The sequence below is a fragment of the Phoenix dactylifera genome, unplaced genomic scaffold (assembly GCF_009389715.1).
Source record: "Phoenix dactylifera cultivar Barhee BC4 unplaced genomic scaffold, palm_55x_up_171113_PBpolish2nd_filt_p 000214F, whole genome shotgun sequence".
Taxonomy (NCBI): Eukaryota; Viridiplantae; Streptophyta; class Magnoliopsida; order Arecales; family Arecaceae; genus Phoenix; species Phoenix dactylifera.
Genome location: NW_024067725.1, coordinates 165,422 through 180,551, shown reverse-complemented (window position 1 = coordinate 180,551; position 15,130 = coordinate 165,422). Strand labels below are relative to the sequence as shown.

Genomic DNA, 15,130 nt, shown 5'->3' with positions numbered 1-15,130 from the left:
GATCAGTTTCAGGACGCATATAGCAGCTTCCATCTGGAGGCAACAGGTATTGTTTATTTGTTATAGCATTATATTTTGTTTATTGATGTTTTATAAAGTAGTAGTAATTATACATTTATATTACAGGAACGAGCTCCACTAAAGTGCATGAACCATACTGCCAAGGTTGGTGAATGGAAGTGGTGGTCTTCAAACCAACCAAATACCAGGTTCAGAGCACTATTGAGGCAGTCGGGCCTCGTAGAGTTAGTACAGTGCTCTTATCGATTCATCGATAAGATTCTGATTTCGGGCTTCGTAGAGAGATGACAGCCCGAGACGAACACCTTCCATATACCATTTGGCGAGATCACTATCACGTTGGATGATGTATCCGCCATTTTAGGGATTCCTGTCGCAGGTTCCTCAGTATCAGTTTCTCCTGAGAGGATGAGTGATCGGGATGCTGAGGAGCTACTTGTGGAGTTGTTGGGGGTGTCAGCTGGAGACGCGCGTCAGGAGGTACTGTCATCGCGCTGTCAGTCTGTGAGGATGGAGTGGCTGAGGACTCAGTTTCACTCTGTATCTGATAGAGACAGGCAGCAGAGGATAGAGTGTGCAGCACGAGCCTATTTGTTATTTTTGTTAGGCTGCACACTCTTTGCTGATAAGAGTGGGACCAGGGTGCCTATAGCGTATCTGTGTTTACTGCGGGATCTGGATAGGGTGAGCACATATGCCTGGGGTACAGCTGCCTTAGCATATTTGTATCGGCAGTTGGGGATTGCGTCGAGGTCATCAGTGAGACAGATCAGTGGTTATATGACGCTTCTGCAGGCATGGATTTATGAGCATTTTCCAGCACTCAGTCCTCACCCGTCGCTCGAGTATACTGATGCCAGTCCCCGCGTGCACCGCTGGATGCCCGGTACTCCATCCCGTACCACGATGGACCATTTAGTGGTTCTACGTGAGTCATTGGACCTTTTGAGCATCGATGAGGTACGTATCATATTACCATTTGCTTGTGTTTGTCAGTACATTTAATATGCGATATAGTATAAAACTGAAATGGACCTTTTGTTTTACAGGTTATTTGGGATCCCCATCATCGGCTTCGGGGAGATCGCCCATATATACCCGTCGCATTTTTTAGTGGCTCCATCAAGTGCCTTGATATCGTAGAACCCTATCATCCAGAAAGGGTTCTTAGACAGTTTGGTCGTATTCAGACCATCCCTCGAGCGCCACTAGCCCCTACGCGAGCCAACAGAGGTTCCACAGCAGGCTCGTACCGGATACATTAGTCCTATATGGATCAGCTTTGGGAGCGGTGGGAGGACCATGTGCTGAGCCAGGCGAGCAGGAGCCACCCAGTTACCCGGCCATCAGACAGCGTACCGGGATACATGGAGTGGTATCTCCGTATCACGCACGTTGCAGTTCAGCCTCCTCATCTGCGCTCGAGTACTCATTCTGGAGCTAGGGGAGGTCATGATGATGCTGACATGCACCGGCGGCGTAATGCAGCTGCACTCGGTATCAGTACCCGACATTGTACGGATGGGTCCCTCAGAGGCTACGTCACTAGGTGCCGGGCACCTATATGATGCTATTTCTCAGATGCATCAGGTACTTCTGGGTGATGAGCCTGGCCCGAGTACAGCACCCTCTCATTCGGATCCAGGACCCTCTCATTCGGACGTACAGCAGTACACGCGTCGACGATGGCGTCATAGGGATTGATGATGGAGCCTTTGTAATCTTTGTAAAGCCTTTGATATTAATGAAAAATATATATTTTTGGTACATTTACATGTAATCTTTGTAAAGCCTGGCCCATTCTATTTTACACAAATATAACAGTGCACATAACAATCAATCTAACAATGCGAAGACAGATATTTTTTGATTTATATTGATGATGGAGTTTCAAAAATTGTACATATATAAACAATCAATCTAACTCTACTGTCTTGCCTCCACCTCCCCCTGAGGAGATGGAGTCCCGTGGGGGGTTTGACCCTGAATCTGATACGACTGATGTTCTGCCTCCACCTCCCCCTGAGGTACCTCCAAATGTTGTTCCAATCAAAGCTGACCCTGGACAAAGTTCCCCTCCAAAAAAGGCAGCAAAGCCTAAGAGGGTGCCAGTGGCAAGACCTGGCCTTGCAAGGAGAGGGCAGCCGATTAACCTCTTAACCAAGAACATCACAGAGCCCTCTTTTCCAACAAATGTGTTAATCATCTGCTCAAGCTTGTCACCGTTAAGTTCTTGTACATCAGAAAGGTCTATTAGTTCCCCTGTTTGATTTGTTTGCTCCCACCAGCTCTTAAGTATGTTTCTGTTTACATCTGAAATCTCAACGGAAACAACAGTCGTCATATGTATTCCCAGCTGATGATGGAGTTTCACAGTACATGACTCTAAGAGCCCCAAAAAATTTACAACTTTCAAAAATTGTACATATATAAATAATCAATCTAACTCTACTGTCTCGCTAATTATAACATTAGGTGAGATGCTCTCTTTGAACTGTTGAATCCGTGCTTCATATGAATTTTCCCATCCGGTAGCACAAGGAAGATGATATTTTCGCCAGTTGGTCGCTACTGGCGGAACGGGATGTCCCGGCAACAAGAACACCTTCAAAATTAGAAATAAGAAAATATTAATAGCTACAAAATTATAAATAAGCAAAATTAAATAAGCAAAATTAAATATTCGCAAGTGTTGTGAACGTAGTACCTCAACAAAATGATTTCCATTTACGAATCCGATAGCGATATCTTTGCGGGATAGAAGAGGTACTGGCACAGAACGGAGAGGTAGGAAGGTCAGACATTGTTGCAACGAGAGATGGTATAGGACAACATTATAGCAGGATGCTATAAGATGACCCATGTCCGGCATAGTCATCCATCTGTCATATGGTGGACAATCATCATAATATGATAATGCATGAGTGATCTCAGCAATCGTCCCTTCCACACCATATAATGTGCGATAGTGGGTCCGAATGACATTGCAACTCTTGCAATAAATCCTTCCTAACACGCACCCAGTCATCTTCTCCAAATCCCAGTAAGTCAGCTATTGCCCTAAATCCGCAATTCCCATCAGCTTTTACATCCTTGATATGCTGGATGTATGGTCTCAAGGCAGAAGGAATAGCATCAATATAGATAATGGGCGTATGTGACTGGGCTCTAGTACGAAAAATCTGCAAATAATATCAAATGATAGAAAATATGTAACAATGGCAGAACATGTCCCGTATCGGCACATCTCGGCACGGCACATTCCGTATCGGCACATCTCGGCACGGCACATCCCGTATCGGCACATCTCGGCACGGCACGTCCCGACATGTCCCGTATCGGCACATCTCGGCACGGCACGTCCCGACATGTCCCGTATCGGCACATGACATACCGGCACGGCACGGACCGTCCCGTAGACGTTGTGATACCTATTGTAAGGAAATAAATATTTGGTACTTACCTTTTGCTTGGGCCGTCTCTTTTGAATCTGAGTAGATGGATTGCGGATGGTAACTTTCTCAACACCAGGTGAATAACTATCCTGTCCAGATAGAACCAACTCAAACGCAGACGGGTCACGTCGAGTAGACGTATCAACCTTCAGTGAAGCGCGCCCACGTGAACCGGTCTTCCGTTTTGCAGGCTCTAAAAGAGGTGTACTATCTGGACTTGCAATCTCTCGTAACTTCTTGATCATCTGCAATTGAGAAACCCCATCTAACTTCTTGAATCGTAGCGCAATCAAATCTAACTCTGCATCACAACTCAACTGAATTGGCTGCACGGGGGGGGGTAGGCAGAATATCAAGTTTCCTCCAATGAGGATCTATGCAGTCGAGAGGAATGGGCCGACCTTCCACCCTGTACCGCGCAATCTGGTGAGCACATGGTATACCATGTGTGCATCGAATAGCGCACCCACAATTTGAATCATCAAACCCAACTGAATTGGCTCGTTTCGATTGGGCGAGGACATGATTTAACGCACTTATAGATATGAAACCTCGCAACTCTTTGAATTCAGCTGGCTTGAAGTTGTGCTGCACTACCAATAAACTCTTCTCCAATGAGGCTTTAACGGAGCTGTGCTGCAACTCAATCAATCCATGTATTCTAGTCCAAGATGACTCGAAACTTCCTTGGCTTGATCCAAGCTGCTTTTTGAGCTTTGCATGTGCACTCTCGACCCTAGTAAACAAATGAAAGTTAGATATAAGAATTGAGGCAAATTAAATTTAAATGAGTCTTTATTTGTGATACCTATTTGTCGTCACATTTCCGTAGTGCCTGCATGTATCAGTCCACGCCGCAACAAATCTTTCCTTGTATTTGCTCAGCCAAGTATCTGACACATACTGTAGTGCATCTGGATAGGTACCGAACTCTCTCTGCAGTGCACTCCAGCGATCATTATACTCGTCTTCCGTGGAGGACAGCACTAGTACATTCCAACTCATAATAAATTTATCCCATTTCTCCTTCAATTCGAAAAATTTTTTGCACTTGGCCAAAACATTCCTACTAATATGCCATCTACATAATAAATGTCTAGCAGTAGGAAATACTCTATGAATTGCATTCATCAAAGCCAAGTCTCTATTTGTAACAATCAACTCAGGCAAAACATCATCAGCTATGACACTGCGCAATCTCTCTAATGCCCAAGTATAGCTTTCTTCCCCCTCAGAATTTAAGTATACAAAAGCAACTGAAAATGTCATGTCAGTAGATGTCACCCCCACAATCTCTAAGAGCGGAAGACGATACCTATTCGTCTTGTACGTGCAATCCATTATCAACACACGGGGAAATGCACGGAACAAATCAATGCTGCCAGGGTGTGCCCAAAATAAGTCATGCACAACATCCGTATTAGTACAATTCCTATGCCACTCAATATATTTAGCCTCTGATAATTTACCTAATAGATGTTGCATTTCAGACCTCCCGGCTTTCTCTGCAACCTTAAACCGTTGACGTACATTGTAGATAGTCTTGATAGTCGTAACATTGAGGGCATCTCTTTCCTTCAATGTGGATAATATGTCCTTTGGACGAACCAAACTCTTCGACATATCCACTAACAATTCCGTCTCCTGCTCAGATAATCTCCCTGCATATGAGTGCCCCTCCAGATTCTCTGCAGCGGGATGATTGTGCACTCCACATACGACCAGTAATATCCAATCATCCGCAGTATCCAATTTCTTTCCTCTTAATGCAAAAGGGCATCCACACTTCTTTGTCCCACAGGCAGTCTTTATTCGCTTTTCTTTTGTGGTTCGGTACGTCCCACCCCTCTCACAACCTAACGTAATTCTGGGTTTCTTAGAAATGGTACCTGCATCGGATGATTTGATTACAACAACAAAACCATTTCGCCTCCCAGCTTCACAACACCAATTACACAAGTCCTCTCTACTCTTGAAGATCTATACATTAAACAATTTATGTAAGTACACAGTTGTAAAAATAGCTCGCTAAACTAATACAAAATTGCACAATATATTATAATACCTCGTAAGTTATAAATTCGCTTGTGTAATCCAGTACAAATTCTGATCCAATTATACTCGATTCGGTTGTAGCATAGCCCTACATATAAAATAATTTATCACCAAGAATTAATGAATCAGAGGATCTGTTCGGCACAAAATTCAGCACGGCACGCGATTTGGTACGAGAAGGCTTCTGTTCGGCTGCAGAGTGCCGAACAGAAGCCTTCTGTTCGGCTGCAGTGTGCCGGACAGAAGCCTTATGTTCGGCACTGTGCAGCCGAACAGAAGCCTTCTGTTCGGTAGAGCGTTGCCGAACAGAAGGCTTCTGTTCGGCACTATGCAGCCGAACAGAAGCCTTTTGTTCGGCGATCCAGTGCCGAACGGAGCACGAACCGTGAAAAAAAAAAAACTTTTCGAAACAAGGTGGAACACGTACCTTTGCGGCCGATTCTTCGTCCCAAATCACTAGTTGCTTGTCCATGCTTCGAATGGGGCTTAAATCTCCTTCAAAGATCGCCTAAACGATGTAAATGGATCGAGGGTTTAAGGGGGGTTTGAGGGGTGGTTTTTTTTTTCCTTTTCAAAACGAAACGGAGGAGGAGACGGAGGAGGAGGAAGGGGGGTGTACTGAGAAAATTTCAAGGGCAATATGGTAATTACACTAAAGGTTAGTTTGGGTATTTTTTTTTTTGGTTTTTGGGGGGTGTCCTGAGCAATCGGGGGGGTGTATTTAGAACTACCCCTCTTCCTCCTAGGGCTTTTGATGCTCCGTTCCCCTTTCCTCACCCTAGGTACCATCCTTTCTTTGTGTCACCCTAGGTTACTCCTCCCCTGCCCTCCCCTCTCCTCTCCTCTCCTCTCCTTGCCCTAGGTTCTTTTGATGAGGGAATTTGCGATCATTTTCATTTTTCTCCCTTTCACCAACCCTAACCCTATTCTTTTCTTTCGTTCTCTGTCGTCTATGATCCAGTCACCGAACCCCTATAGAACCCTAGTGGAAGACGTAGTTTCTCCGATTAAGACAATGCAAAGGCAGCATATGGTTGCTAGTAGTTCCAAACCGAACATTATTATGGTGTGTATAAGTGGTGGCATAGTTCATGATGGAGAGGAAGTTGCCAAAGGTGGAGAGGATGTGAATCATGTCACGATGTTTAATTGGCTAGCAGCGAGTCAAAGGTCCCAGGTTCGATCCTTTGTAGGCACAAGTGATATATTATTTTTATTTGTTTTTCAAAAATAAGATGAGAATGATGCCTTTTTTTTAATATTTAGACATCTAATTGGTGTAACCAGCTGATTTTATCTTTCTCTGTTTTGCCCCTTCTAAAATGTGTGGACACTGTTGTGGTAATAAATGATCGAGATGATGATATAGTGTGACTAGATTTGTCTAACTCATCTTCCAAGTGGCAACCCAAGCATCCTTAAAAACTCTCGAAGGCATTCTAATTAGGATCTTCGAAACAACCTGAAAGCTGGGATGAGTAGATAAGAAGTAGCTGATCTCTAAAGTTGAAGTTCTTAGCTCAACTCGGCGACCTCGACAACTAACCTAAGCCGAGTAGAACTTGTTGTGGTTCAAATCTGGCCCGAGGGTGACCACGCCGGAGGAGTCGGGGAGCTACCGGAGTATGGAAGGAGAGGACGGGGGCCACCTCCTACGCGGCGATGTACCTGCACAAAGCCTCAGCGGTGGGGTTCCGGTGAAGGCTCTCCGACACTCAAGTTAGAGTGGGGTATATTTGGTCCAGCCAAAAAGCTCTTTAGGCGTTACCTGATGGGGCTATTTATAGTCCCTGTAGAGGTGCCCAGGTAGCGGAGGTATGACCTATCCTCATCATGGAAGGAGATAGCTTTTAGCTAAATGGTGCGCAGCTAGAGCTTGCTTAAGGCACACGGCGTAGGTCGTTCTTATGAACAGTAAGGCGTTGGTAGATATGACAGGGCATGGCTGGGGAAGCAGGGCATGGTCCTTGGTTGATATGTCGGGGCGTGGCCAGCAAGCAAAATATAGTGCGGTGAGGCTGCTGCAGTGCATGGCCGCAGCATGTGGACGACAAGGTTGGCCTTCTGAGGTCGGCTCGGCCTTCTGAGGTCGGACTTCAGGGGTTGGCCTTTTGAGCTCGGCCTTCTGAGGTTGGCATCGGCCTCCTGAGCTCGGCCTTCCAGAATCGGATGACTTCATGCCAAAAAATAGGATGATTCATTTTGTTCCCCATCAGAACCTTTGCCCCAAATACATGCAAGGTTTCGTCAGTTCCATCATATACCAGACAGTTACAATACTTTTTTGGATTATTGCGTCACGTCAGCAGGTTGTTATGGTACGATTTGGAGTTTGTTGGAATATGATTGGCTGAAGATACAAAATTCTAGCAATTGAAAAGCTGGAAAAGCCCTCCATAAAGGTGAGAGGAAGGACACTCTACTATTCTCTTATACCAATATTATCTTTTTTTCTTCTTCTCCTTTATTTTCCACTAATGAAACTTTCTCTGATTTAAGCATTGAAGGGTAGCCGGAGCCAATCCCGCAAGCTTTCTAACCTTTGTATGTTGTCTCATTAGTTTATGGAGGCGATCCCATCGGCTACATACTATTACGAGAGAGAAGGCAGGGTAAAACATTTGAGGTATTGAATCAAATTCTAAAAGAAAAAATAAGCTTCATGAGCTAACCTGGGTACCAAAATGAAGGTCGAGGTCACCAAAACCCGCGCACCAATTGCGCCACCCCCTCCTCCATGGACGCATGACGCATGGAATTTGGACCCCGTAACATTACGCACATACATCCTCTATTGTATGAAACCGGGACCCACCTCAGTCAATCACTTCCTGATTCACGACCAAAATAAAAAAAAGGCTGGTTTGGCTGTGGAGGCACTTTGCCACATTCTCTCTTATCTCATAAGTTAATTATAAATAAAATAGAAAACCAACGGCCAAAAAGGAGAGGCAATGGTTTAAGGAAAATTCCGGTCAAACGGACGAAGCTTTCTAGAACTGATTCTTTTATAAATTTCTTTTTTATAATGCAAAACATTTCCCAACCTCTGGCTTATATTAAACACAGCTGTTCACATCTCCGTTCCATCGTTCATCAAGATTCTTTTTCTTTTTAAAAAAAAATCCAAGTGAAAGAATATATATCCCTACTCTCTCGCGCGGTTCAAACCAAAACACCACAAACCACCCTTTCTGTGATATCATCATCATTTCTAACCCAAACTATCGTGTTTGTGTTGAGGTCTATGAGGAGATAGATGAGGCTCAAGTCGCTCAGCCTCCAGATGATCCCGTGGTGCTTCCACGTGGTGGGGGCCACGTTCCGGCCGGAGCTCGACGGCGGCGGCGGCGGCGACGACCTCCTCCACAAACTCAAGCCGACATCGTCGCCGGCCGGCTCCGTCCGGGTCATCGGCTCCGACGGCCGGGTACGAGTCTACGACAGGCCGGTGGGGGCAGCGGAGGTGATGATGGAGAAACCTTGCCACCTCGTCTGCCGCTCCGATTGCTTTTTCATCGGCCAGCGCGTCCCCGCCCTCGCCGCCGGCGACCAGCTCCAGCCTGGCCACAGCTACTTCCTCCTTCCCTCCCACTTCTTCCACTCTGTTCTTTCTTTTGTCACCCTCGCCGCCTCCTTCGCCAACAGTATCAAGAATTCGCCGTTCCTCCGGCCGTTCGACATACACAAGACCCCATCCGGGACACTCCAGATACGAGTCTCGGACGAGTTCTTGGATCGGCTGAGGATGGAGCAGGAGGAGATGGAGGAGATGGAGAGGAGAGGGAGGAGGGTTTGCACCACGGAGGCGCTGGAGAAGGATTACAGGCAGTTGGTGAGAAGTAGGTCGTGGAAGCCGAAGCTGGAGACAATAAGGGAGTCGGAGAGGAAGAGGAGGAGCAGGGGTTTAGCTTTTGATAGGATCAGGAGGAGGAAGAAGAGAAGCCAGAAGGCATCCCAGACCAAAGAGGACAAATCTCGCTTGTAAAAATACAAATAGAAAATGTGGTGCCCTGCCTTTGATTTAATTTTTGCTGCTAGCCCTTCTTCTTTTCTCTTTTTTTATTTTTTTTCCTTTGCTTTATATAAATCAGAGAGCTTTTAGTTTCATTAGATTGTAAGTTCTGGATGTAGCTAACTGATGATAACTCACAGCGATATACGTGCAAAAAGATGGTTCATTGAAGCTTTCATGAATCTCCTTTTCTTGTTCCCAAGTATTGGTGTTTGACAAACTAGATCTACCAAACCATCATCAACATTTACTTTTCAGTTTTCACCACTTATGCATAAATTACTCTAAAAGGAAACATAAACTTGAAAAGCTTTGTATCTTTTGATCTTATATGAGAGGAGAAGATAGCTTAAAAAAATGTACTCTAGTAGCTCCCTTCTTTGGAGTTTGGACTCTCTGGGGAATCCGCCTAGAGAGATCCATTATTGGATGGCTTCCCATCTTCTTTCTTCACTCTCACTCACTCTCTATCTCCCTCTCCCTGGGATTGCAGTGTTTTCTTGACTGTGGTCAAAGCTTTTGGGATTGGTTGGCGAGAGCGAGATAGATGTGTCGACTGACAGAAAAGTGCATGACAGCATGTGTAAGAGAGGGGAAGGGTTGGGCTGGCAAATGGCAATGGCATGGTCGCAGTTGAAGGCTGGCATTCCCCCATGCTTTTCTCGCGCGCTCTCACCCTTCTCCCTGCGGTCCTTGCCCGCCCTCAGAACACGACAAAATAGACGTCAAGAATTCCAGTGACCGGCAAAGTCCCACATGGCTCGTCACGTCAGAGTTCGCACGAGTCCAAACATTCCAAGCTTTTGGATCGGCCGAGTCTTTTTCTTCCCTTTGGCACGCCCCCGCCTGCCGTCTACGCCCTTGCGACGTGAGTACGTGGGGAAATTAAACTCCGTGCTCGTTCTTCCCTTGTAGAACCAAAATGCACCGAATTAACCAAAGACGAATTTTGGCTTGGATGTGTGACAATTGTAGCACGATGCCTAGTCCATGTTTCCTTCTGGTTCTGGCCATCCATTCAAGTGGAGACCATGAATCAACGAACGGTGATCAAATGGGTTATCTGGTTCTACTTCATACCTAACGAGGGAACTGGGGAAATAACCCAGTGATCACTGTTCGGGAACAGGGGAGATAGATAGAGATGCAATGGACCAGGTTAGCCCAAAGCCTTCAAGCCTTTGGGGCTTGATTTCGGCTAGACTTGGCCCTGACCCAACATGGCCCGGATGTGAAGTAATAGGGTTCATTTGGTGATCAAATGAATTGTCTTTCTAATATTAATAGATAAACTAATGAACTACGTGGCCCCGTGTAACATCCCTCGTTTTCTGTGATTAAGAAATTTAATGGTAATTGTAAATGCATACTGCCAATGAATTCTAAAACTATAACATGAACCACTACGCCAGAAATGTGGCTCATCCTTCTAGTAGCAAAAGCACATAGTATGCAGCTACTAACTACTCTAAATAATTTAATCCTCCGTAAGATCTGATAAGTGTGCAGGCATGTAGTTGGTGCATGCGATACACGGATTGCTTCTAGGATTCACGGTCGATGACTGCATGACCACACAAGCGTGATGCATGGAGAGATGCCTGTATTTTTTTCCTTTTTAGGAAGGCAAGATGCCTGCATCTTTAAGACAGGAGATCGACTTGTTCCGTCTCCACAGCCCGTTAAAGAAACTAGGATTTGGCACCTGTGAACGTGAGTGGTAGCATGAAGTTTGGTGATCTCCTAATGCCACGAAGGATTTTCTCTTTAAAATTTATTTAACTAGACAAACCAGATGAACCGTGTATTTGGTTGCTCATGCCATCTAAACAAGCTGCTTGAGTTTGTATTGGTCGTTGGAATCTCCATTGGGAGGAATAAACAGCGTGCGCATTCCCGATAGGTTCGTACAAGTATGCGGACATACTATCAGTGTCAGCAACTAAAACAAAGATAGCGTGAATGGTTGGTAGCACGGGTGCTGCTACCTCGACTTTTAAGAACTTTTACTGTTATCATACTACTTATCTGAAAGATGAGGGGGTAGGTTGTGTCTTGAGTTACGATTCTCTGCTAATAGCTATGGATAAACTAGATTAAGGCAAAAAAATTAAAGATAAATCTAAGATAAATTTAAGGTAAAGATGAAAATAATAGTAGGTGTTTGATTGGTCAAAGAATTTTTCTTTCAGTTATAACTCATTATTTATATAATACAACTATAAACGGGTTAAGTAACCCTAGGTCCTTCTACTCATCATCATCCGCGTTGATTCTCCACATATTTCGAGTAGTTCCGATAGTTACATCCTATTATCCTTACTTTTTTCTCGTTCTAGCAATAGCTAGTCATGCACTTCCATACATTGCAAGAGCGCTATCGTTAGGTCGAAGGTCTAGTTATCACTTGCCACCAGAGTGGGTTAAATCTAGATCCAATATCCACATGCCGTTCGACCAATATCTTTAAGCTCCATGGTCGTTCCGCCTACCTTGGCGGAGCTCTATTTGGCCTAACAGATGACACTTGACAACCCTACTCAAACTTGTTCTATCTCTTAGATTTGTCCATGTGGCACCCAGTTGAGGTGATTACTCAGGTTGTTAGGATAAGGTATAAACAAAACTCCCTATTGCCCAGATAGCGACCCAAACGGGAAGACATGAATTGGACATTTGAATCTAAAAAATAATATTATCAAAAAAAATAATTAAGGCAATCACCACAAATAAATCAAAATATAAGAGAGTTAAAAATGATAAAATCCGAAATGTTAAGGAAAGCGGTGTCAGACTCAACGATGAACTCAAGTTCCGACAAGCTGTGCCAAACTCGACGGCAAGAAGCGGTGCCACCGCCAGAGACTGACGGATGGAGTTGGAGAAGAAGCCGAAGTCGCAACCATCGATAGTTGGGAACGACCAGGATGCAAACTATTCAAAAATGATAAAGATAAAACTTATTCAAGAAACAAAAGGGATGTAGGGAATCAAAAGCTGGCATTTCTAGCAAAAACCAGTAATCATAAATAAATCCAAACAAATCATGAACTGAACAAATATCCAAACTTTGGTATGGCACTTCTAGAAATTCTAGATATTAAAACGAATAAACAATCATAAGCTAAATGTCTTAATTTTCGGTATGGCACTTCCCCTGCTTATAGTAGAGAACAGAACCGGGGAGGATGGTATTTTTCAAAAATGAAATGGTTCAAAGAGATGTATAGACACCGTCACAGTCAGTGTCATACCGTTCCAGAACAAGTATATACAGCAGAAAATTATCATGGATCACATGAAAATAAGATAAAACCTAATAACAAGATGCAAAACAAAACCAGATATCATTCTACTCTGTAAACAGAAGAAAAAGACAAACACGAGGGCTAGCACTCCTTATTTGAGCCTCATCTGGATGCTCAAGAATTACTGATTCAGATTGGAACCTCATCTGTACATGCATGATACAGTAATGGAATCTTAATCTTTGTAATAAACTATGTTCACTTCTTATTGTATATATAGAAAGGAATGCACTAAATCTAATTTATCTTCCGAAGATTACAAGTTAGAAGAAATTAAAGTCTGGTATCAAAAGAAATCTATATCTCTCTCTTTAGAAAAGCAGTAATGTTTTTTAGTCAAATAGAAAAAAACCAAAAAATTCCAAGGCCCAGCGCCCAACAGAGAAACCTCCTAAATTCGCAATAAGTTTTGTAATTTATAACAGTTAAATTCAAAGACGTTCCAAGGCCATCCGAGACCTCATAAGGAAAATCCTGATCGGAGAAAGGAAAAAAAAACCCAAAAGATAGTAAGTAGGAATTAGGAGTTAGGCCGATTTTATTTGAAAGATGAGGGACATAAACAAAATACTCTACACATGAAGCTTGATTTAGACCCATTCGGAACCTAATTTTTTTTTGTTGGAACCAGATTATACATGAATCCGACTCGACCCAAATAATTCATTAAGTCAAAATTGAAGCCGTGGACCTGATCTGATCCGATTTTCTATTAAACTTGATTTGAACCGAATATTAGGACCCAAAAGGAAACCAGATTGCGTCGGATCACTTATGACTCAGTCCAATCCGACTCATTTTCATTTTTTAAGTTGCCAACTCACATCAAATGCCAAATATTAGAATAATCAATCAATTTTGTTTGCCTTAACTGACGAAGCAGAAAAAAAAGAAGGGAAATAAGAACCAGATGAATTAATAGCCCGAGGATCCTTTTCACCAACTTTAACTAAAGGCTAGCACGCAAAAAATGATCAGAAACGTTAATGGGAAAGGATGAAATGGGAACATAAAAGAATGAGAGTGTAACATAACCAGAGGCAGAGAATCACAAAATCTGGTCTACGCTCAAATCCTTGGATGTGTACGGTCAGAAACAGTAGCCGATCCAAAATTCCAAAATCCTATCAAACTCCTCCTCCTATTTCTCCCGTCTCGATCTCCAATGCGGTGCTGCTGCATTCTTTCTCATTTCCCTTCTTTCTTATCAGTACTGCTTCCTACTTTGTCAGTCCAAGTCGCTTCAGCACTCTTGGCTCCAGAGGTAGTTTTCGGCGGGGGCTGCACAAAAGAGTACTTGTAAGCACATAACTTTTTACACTTTAGCTAATAAACAATATAGAGAATAGATGGAAGAAGGATTCTAAAGATAACAGTGGCGATGACCACCACAGTGGAAACCAGGATTCCAATCGTAGATTTGGTTGTTTTTCTCCTTTCTCGATGATATCCTGCAAAACCAGTTATGTGCACGCACAAATACGATTTAATTATTAAACTCTACATAGGCATAAAAAAAAAAATTTAGAACATGGAGGACAAAAACAAAAATAGTTTATATATAAAAAATATAAAATATATAAAAAATCTACTTCAGTCTCCGCACTCTTTAACCCTATTATTAAAAATTTCACATGTTGAGCTCGCCCATTAAAGAAAAATCTAATCCACATATGAGGAAAAAGTATAAGAACATATAAAATATATAAATAAATCTATTTCATCCTATCAATTTAAGCATTAAAAAAAATGTGATTTCAACACTATATTTTAATTATGCAACCAAAGTTAATTCGTTCAAGGCCATGAGCTGCAAATACTGCTCGAAGTCCGGAATGATGAAAACTGTTCTCCCCTTTCGAACCCACTCTACTAAAGGATGTTTAGAGATACAAACACACTGGTAGGTGAATTATCAAAAACAATTTATTCAGCTGCCCCTACGTCAGATGTGCACTGCGTGTATTAATACTACTGACTGATAACAAGGAACCAACAAACAGAAGGATGCTTCATACAGATGGATAATTAGAACTGAATGGATTGTATAGAGCTATAAACTAAATGACATACAACCAAAAAAGAGAAACAAAGGACAACTTCAAATAATTGGATAATATATTGTTTCAAAAAATTATTCAGCTTCCAACAAACCTAGAGTTTCTAAATTTTATTGGTGACATTTCAGATTTGCTATATGACTATATGTAAAAGAAATGAGAAATCCCTTAGAACTTTATGTAAAGATCCACTTCAATAGCTTGATGATACAAATG

The 15,130-nt window shown here is 43.0% G+C and overlaps 1 protein-coding gene across 1 annotated transcript; it reads left to right on the top strand.

The window, feature by feature from the left end:
- Positions 1 to 8,790: 8,790 nt before the first annotated feature.
- Positions 8,791 to 9,519, top strand: LOC103723099. The gene has a single exon (XM_008813910.2). It carries the CDS (start codon positions 8,791 to 8,793, stop codon positions 9,517 to 9,519), a length of 729 nt encoding a protein of 242 aa, XP_008812132.1.
- The last annotated feature ends 5,611 nt before the right edge of the window (positions 9,520 to 15,130 follow it).